We start from the raw sequence: 8,119 nt of genomic DNA on the forward strand, positions 1-8,119 counted from the left end.
ACCTCACTGATGCTGGAGTTTGTGCTAAAGGAGCCCCAATCCAATTACTGAGTTCAGAAATCAACATACTTTAAAGAACGTGAACTTTTCTGTTATGCAAATCCTTTTTTTGATTGATCTTAGTAAATATTCTAATATTTTGAGATACTGGATTTTTGACTTTCATGAGCTGTAAGCGCTAATCATCAAAATGAAAAAAAAAATAAAAAAAACATTTGAAATGTTTTACTTTACATGTAATGAATCTAGAATATATGAAAGTTTCACTTTTTGAAATAAGTTCCAAAAAAAGAAAACTTTTTCACGATATTAAAATTTTTTTTTAGATACACCTGTATATTTTGGCCAGAAAAAAATATTTGTTGCTATATACATTACAGTTGGTCTGTTCCTGTCTAAGCGGATGGTTCTTGGTCAGAATGAGCTGCAGTGCTTATAGTCTAAAGTCTGACTACGGGCATTGAACAACTGTTATACTGACGACCATGTGTTTCTCTCTGGAGTGAATTAATGTGTTTAACATGACAGTTTGTGTGATTCTTCCAGAGAGGTTCATGCTCTGATTTCCACTCTCTGTTTCTCTGTGTCACTGCAGTTTCGGGACGCAGCGTGGAGGAAGACGAGGCTGTGAATGCATCACTTTAGAGCCGTCTGAGATGATTGTGGTGAGTGGCACGTTAAACGCATCTCCTCTTGCACCAGCCGTCTGCTCCGGCCTCAGACTGACTAAAACAGACGTCCAGTCACAACATGCTTTCCTAATACACATGCCTGATCTGGTGCTTCATCAGTACATGTGGCAGCTTCCTCTAAAGTTTTTGTTTAATTGTAAATAACATGCCGTTAAGTGTCTGAAACAGTACATTCAGTATGAGTATATTCTTATAAAATATCATTTCTGTAACAAGTGCTTTTAAGAGGTATGCTGAAGTTAGGGCTGGGCGGTATGGCAAAAAAAATTAAATCTCGATTTTTTTCAGAACGTTTGACCGATTCACGATTTTTAAGATTTTTAACTAGTCAACTCGAAAATGTAATTACAACATGATTCAAGTAACTTTTTCTTTATTAAGCCTCTATAGTTGAAGAAAATTCTATTCCAAGTGCAGCACACATGAAGTTGTCAACATGTTGTAAATGTTAAACAAATCACTTGTTAAATATCTTTGCAGAAAAGATGCATGAACGACAAATGCATCTTGTACAAACTTGTCTTATACATATTATATGTTTAAAAATAATACAATGAAAATGCTTAAAAGAAATGTTCAAAAGTCAAGGTAATTCAAATTCAAAATGACTGAAGGTACAACACCAGTAGACTATTATTAACTATAAATGTTCTGTAAAAATAACAGCAGCTTTCAGCCGGTCACCATGATGCAAACATGAAATAACGGACATACAATAGTAGCTCTTTACAGGTTTTCATTCGATTGCGCTGCTTTCCATTGTATTTCTATGTAAACATAGACGCGTTTGACTGTTGTGCTCACGTCTCTTGCAGTGTCTCATGCATGAAACAGCATTCTAAAAGTTAACAGAAGTTCACTCCCATCTTCTTTTGTTTGGAATGTTTTTCCTATTCCACTGCCCACGTCGCGTCTTTGTCAACACAAAAGCATTCTGTGTGAATGGCAGCTAGCGATATGAGTGTTTAATCACGTGTGCTGACATGTGGTTGGATCATTATTTTCTCTTTACTGTTATCACTGCCATATTGTTAAAGTGTCCAATTCTGACGTTTGGTAATACTTCTATTTCTAAAATTGTGACCCTGAACCACAAAACCAGTCATAATGGTCAATTTTTCGAAATTGAGATTTATACATCATCTGAAAGCTGAATAAATAAGATAGGACAATATTTGGCCGAGATACAACTATTTGAAAATCTGGAATCTGAGGGTGCAAAAAAAATCTAAATATTGAGAAAATCGCCTTTAAAGTTGTCCAAATGAAGTTCTTAGCAATGCATATTACTAATCAAAAATTAAGTTTTGATATATTTACAGTAGGAAATGTATAAAATATCTTCATGGAACATGATCTTTACTTAATATCCTAATGATTTTTGGCATAAAAGAAAAATCAATAATTTTGACCCATACAATGTATTTTTGGCTATTGCTACAAATATACCCCAGCGACTTAAGACTGGTTTTGTGCTCCAGGGTCACAATTGTGATTCCTCGATTTCTAAAAAATAAAATTGTGGCAAAACATTAAACTCGAATTAATCGATAAAATCGAAAAAATCGCCCAGCCCTAGCTGAAGTGTACAGCTTTTTCACAAGGGCCTGCAGGAGCAGTTTGACAAAATCAGTATAAGTTATATGGTATAAGGTGACAAAATCAGTCACAGGGAAGAGAGTTTGTGTGGGTAATAATATCTTCTCTTATCTGTCGTTCTCCAGCGTGCAGGAAATGAGCCATTATATGAGCTTTATCTTACATGAGCTGATGGTCATGAACTCTGAAAATGAAAGCTCAGGGTTCATCGTCTCTCTCATTGACTGTCCTGAAGTGAAGCATCTGTTGACTCTGCTCAGAATGTAGATGAAGGTACATGTTTATCCGAGATCAGTGTATATCCCATAAGACCTGATGAGAAACATGTGGTCCTTTTGAATTTGTACACCGCACATGCAGTGCTTAAAAAACCCTGCATTCGTTCAGTACACATACGCGCTGAACTGAATGACCTATACCAAAAATTTCTGTTAGAATATGTCTAACATTACACCCCTATTTGTTTTAGGCGACTCATTTGATTGGACGATGTGTTTTATGTAACAGCACTGTAGCGTTTCAATGTCTGTCTGCGTCCGCTGCTGCTTTTTCATCATGAGAATATTGTCATATATATTTTTTTACAGCCCGTTAACCCATCTTTCTCTCACACACACTCATCCAGAGCCAAACACTGAGATGCGTCTTTTCTGTCATCTGTCCCCTGGATGCTTAAAGCTGTGTGTCACATTAATGGCGTGATGGATGACCGTTCTGCTCCGACATGACAACCCGTCTCTGTCTTTTCACTCCATGCACCTCCATGTTTGCCTCCTTCATAGGTAGCATCTGTTTAAGGGAACATTCACACTCATAAGTGACTGATCTGACAGATTACACTCCTCACATGAAGCGCACAAGACTAATGGCACAATAATTTAACATGTATTAACGCCCTCAGCGCTAGGGCTGGGTATCGAGTTCGATACTTTTTAGGCACCGACCGAATTGCCTCGATACCATCGAGTATTGAAAAACGTCTTGTCGTTCGGTACAAATTTCGATACCTAAGGGGTTAATCTCATCAGCGTCAGTGAGCCAATAAGCCTGCAGCACTAGCCGGTGTGTTCGACTAGAGGCGCGGCGCAGATCGATCATCCGCGAGAGCGATTCGAAAGCACACGGAGCAGTCTGCTCTCTTTAGCTCTCGTGGTACTGTAATACCACCAGTATAGAGTAGCGCGGGAGCTGCGTGGAGTTCCGATCATATGCAGATGTCCGTTCATACTAACCAGAGCCTACAGCTCTGATACTAACGTTACACGACCGAAAGCGCGTGTTATGTGACCATTCATGCAAACTGTAGCATCATGCTACATAAGACAATAAATAAGATTTATATTCCGCTTTTACTCAAAACTCACTTTAAACCACCATCAAGTTTTTGTAATAACTTCCGATTGCCGTGTGTGTTTTGGCCATGTAATGTTGCTGAAATTAAATATGTTATTACCTCTGAGTCAGAGCAGCGATCATGGAAGAGAGAGCACAGGCAGACAGCGCTAGAAACTGCTAATGCTTATCAGTAAATCAGTAGAAAATGAATAGAAATGACGATTCTGTCTGAGCTAGGTGATTCTGTCACACGCACTAGTGTAAATGTAGCTAACAGATGTGTAAACTGAAGACTATTTGAGCTTTATTAAAACTATTTTGTTCCTTTGTGCAGTGGCTCAGGAGATGAGTCTTTGAGTTTGTATAAACATCAACAAGCTGAAAAATAAAACCTACGTTTTTTTTTTTAGATAATGTAATCTTGTTAAAATTGATTTCATAAAATTGGTATCGAAAAAAGTATCGTTCAGGAACCGGTATCGAAGTAAAGGTATCGGTATCGATATCGAAAAATTTTGAACGATACTCAGCGCACACGTATTGACTGGATTTGTCCATTTTTATTAATACGTTTCAGTAGAAACATCAGCATTCTTTCGACTCATCCACCATCTAGCATGGATTTTCTTGCGATGCATTCTGGGATTGCATTTTCCATTTATTAATTTAAAAGATGCTTTTATCCCAAGTGACTTACAAATGAGGAACAGCGCGACTGGATTTCTTCACAAAGCATGCATGTGATGGTGTAGAGCAGGGGTGTCAAACTCATTTTCACTGAGGGCCAACATTATGGCTGCCATCAAAGGGCCAGTTGTAACTGTAAGACTGTACAAATGTTACTACTCCTTAACATATTGTTAAATAACTGTCTCTTTATTTTATTATTACTTATTTAAGTTACAAATATTGAATATGCATTTGCATAGATGTAAAAATATATGTTATTGCTCTGTGTTATTTTAACATAAATCCTTTTAATTTATCAGGTTAAGAAATCCAAATTACTCCATAAATCAAAGTAAATAAAGACAAGTATCATCAAACACGGGTCATTACATTAACTTTGATAAAAACTTTTTTGTTACATTTATGGTACAACAAATAATTGTGAGCTGCTAAGAACGTGTGACAGATATGGTATTTAAAAAAACAAATGAGCCCGGTTTCATGAAAGTGTGTATAGCACGATTTTCTGTTTCTATTTGGCATGCGATTTATGTGCAGAAATGGACTTTGGCGTGCATATGATACACAATCAATGCTTGTAGTAGAAAAAAAGAAGTGGTGGTACTCAACCCCACTCCCCCACCCAAAAATAAATAAATACAAACTAAAGTACTAAAAAAAGTACTTTTAATTTTCATAATTTGCAATGAATGTATATAGTGCCAAAATAAATAAATACATTCATTATAATGATACACTGTTGCGAAGCAGCTTCACAGAAAATGAACATTTGTACATTACATTTAGTAGTTTACAGCACTTTTAATAAAAAAACTGAACAAGTCGATCTGCGATACCAAACAGGAACACAGGGGGACGCCAAAAGACCACTAAATGAGCTACCTTGACCTGACTGATCCAGATTTACTAAACCACTGACTACTGCGTAATCTAAAACACCTTCAGCCAGCATCCAGTATAAAACACTCGTGCTTTTAAGCCAAATAGCTTGCTGATTTTTTATTTTTTTACTGACGTCTGTACGTGAGTACTAATACTATTATCTCTGCCATCTCTGATGAAATCGGCCATGTTTTCTCTGCATTAGCGCTGTTCTGAACTTACTGTTTGAATGCATTTGCTTACTGGATCCTTAGACTTTCCAGGAGTTTGCCAGTTGATGTGATCGCAAAAAAAAACTGCTTCTTTTTATTTTCATAATGTATTGTTGACACGTGCGAAACAGATACATTTAGACTACTACTGTTATGATATATGTAAATACTTATTTACATTAGTTGGCATATGCGCCAATGTATGTTTCTGCCAGTGGATGCCCACACTCCAGGTTGCGTTTATTAAACTCAGGAGAGAAGATCATTTTTGAGCGCACGCATATAATGTCTGATCGATAGAAAGCGTGTCCGTTTTCTGTGAGAGTGAATGAATGGGAATCCACCTGCAAGCAGAGAGATTTGCGCTCGTGCATTTGTTGCGCTCTCGCATAGGCAATATGCGCTCTGGACATTTGTCATTAAAATAACTCGATAGAAACCGCCTCAAACGAACTTTTAAAACGAGAAGAAAGTCATGGCTGAAAGCTGCAATCGATTTTCAAATTTGTTAAATGAATGGAGAATATTGTGTTTTTCCATTTCCGTCGGTGGGGCTCTAGCACTGAGGTCCACACTTATTCCTTTGAGACGTCGACGCAGTCGTCATCAACGGAAAAACCCCACACCCCTAATCCTAACCATTTCGTATCATATGCACTGTAACATTAACTTTATTCATTAAATTAACCAAAGTCAATTTATGCGTATAAATAGAACGCCAAATAGAAACAGAAACTTGTGGTATTTATTGATACGCACTTTAATAATTTACGATATAAAGCTGTATAGATTTTTATTTTAAGACAATCATATGCTCTCGCGGGCCACATAAAATGATGTGGCGGGCTGGAATAGGCCCGCGGGCCTTGAGTTTGACACATGTGGTGTAGAGTGTGGCTTAAATGAGTTATGTGTGGAGACAGCTTACCGTTTCTGCTGACCTCTTCACGTCACCCGCACCCATGAGGCCTTGCAGTGCTGTCTAGGTACACTAGGGTTTGAACAGAGCTGACACACACTTTAATTACACCAATTCACCAGATGAAGAAGCTTTGCTTCGTTTTGCTGTCTGTCGTTACGTCACATGCACGGTTGAGTGAATATAGTGCAGTTTTAGGATAAAATCAGTGGCAGATGCTTTTTTTTTCTCCATAAAACTTAAAATGTTGCAACTGCAACCACACCAGAATTTTACTGTAAAAAAATACAGTAGCAAATTTTAAGTTTTATGAAAAAAAGCATATTTCAATAACTATAATGTGGTGTTTACATATAAAAATACTAAGATCTGTTTTTTTTTAGTTTTTTTTACCTTTATAATATATTGACAAGCACCATAATCACACAAATGCAAAACACCATCACGGTAGCACACAACACTCGATAATGCAATAAACATTAGTTTAATGACTTAAGATGTACTGATAAGAAAAAAACAAAACAAAGTTATTACAATGAAAAACAGGCTTTAACAGATTTTTTATTACAGGCCTTAAAAAGGTATTAAATCAGAGCAAAAATCTTTAAAATTATATATATATATATATAAAGAATATCTTCCTCTTTATTTTTGTCCTGTTTTCCAAAACAAATATCTAAACATCCTTAAATCAAGATACATTTACTTGAGATGCAAAATGAACATATGAGGTTTTGTTTTCTGAGAAATTGAACAAAATATCTGTACTTCTGAGAAACATTTTTTTGAAGTTTCTGGTGTTCATCAGTCGAGGGGAGTTTCTTCTTCTGATAGCATCAGTAGCTGTCAGTTAGTCTTCTCAGTAATCTGTTGGACACACTTCTCAGTGCTGGGACACGAGGCTTTCGCCGTTATCTGCTGCTGGTAGTTTGTTAGCAGAGGCTGTGTATTTTCCTGTGCAGACAGTGAGAGACCGTCATCTTGAATGTGTTGTTCTTCTCTCTGTGCTGATGTCATGTCCTGTAGCAGGTAAGCGCTCAGACTCTTGCTGCGTCCCATTTCGCCTACTTATACTAAGCCCTAAAAGTATGTACTCTTTTTGTGAAGAAAAAAGTACATACTTTTGAGTATGTAGCAGAAAAGTAGGCAAGCTTTGGGACATGCTACTTCGTCATAACTGCGTCTTTAACGGACGTTCTGTTGCTTAGTTACGTGCATTCTGTCACTGTTTAAACTGCACTGTCAATCATCTTTTCACAGTTAACATCATGCACATTTCCTTTAATTTAATTTCCTCCCGTATTGGAGAGAAATGAACAGGCACGTTGATCTGCCAGTCGCGGGTCTATCATGACGAGAACTCTGCTCATGTGTTTGCATAATGATGCATTTAAAAGTTAATGACCAAACGTATAAATATAAAAGTTCACAGTGTTGCCGCAGATGAAATATAACGTGGATAACATTAAATTTATATTTTTTCATCAGGTTAGACATTGATTATTTATCACTCAAATCCATTTATCTACCTGTCCGTTGGTCGTGTATATCCACCATGTTTGTAGCTTTTAAAAAACTTTTAATGCGTGTTTGTAGTTCTAATTGAATCCTCGTCCACCGCGCAATGTGTTGTGGGCAATATTAGCCGTTAGAGTGTGCATCGATCTGCACTTCGAATTCTAACTGGTAGTAGTAGACCATCCGGGAATCTTTGGCATACTTTTTTAAACATACTATGATTTGGGACATACTAATTCTATTTTCGAATACTATTTAGGACGGATAGTATG

General features: G+C 37.0%; 1 protein-coding gene across 1 annotated transcript in view; it reads left to right on the top strand.

Moving 5' to 3' along the window:
- rapgef6 (Rap guanine nucleotide exchange factor (GEF) 6) overlaps nucleotides 1-8,119 on the top strand; it is a 105,230-nt gene that overhangs the window by 28,365 nt on the left and 68,746 nt on the right. The window contains exon 5 of the mRNA XM_016555419.1: nucleotides 596-665. Within this exon, the coding sequence (XP_016410905.1) occupies nucleotides 596-665 (70 nt within the window). The remainder of the gene's footprint in view (nucleotides 1-595; nucleotides 666-8,119) is intronic.

The sequence above is a fragment of the Sinocyclocheilus rhinocerous genome, unplaced genomic scaffold, assembly GCF_001515625.1.
Source record: "Sinocyclocheilus rhinocerous isolate Xijiao unplaced genomic scaffold, SAMN03320098_v1.1 scaffold1427, whole genome shotgun sequence".
Lineage (NCBI taxonomy): Eukaryota > Metazoa > Chordata > Actinopteri > Cypriniformes > Cyprinidae > Sinocyclocheilus > Sinocyclocheilus rhinocerous.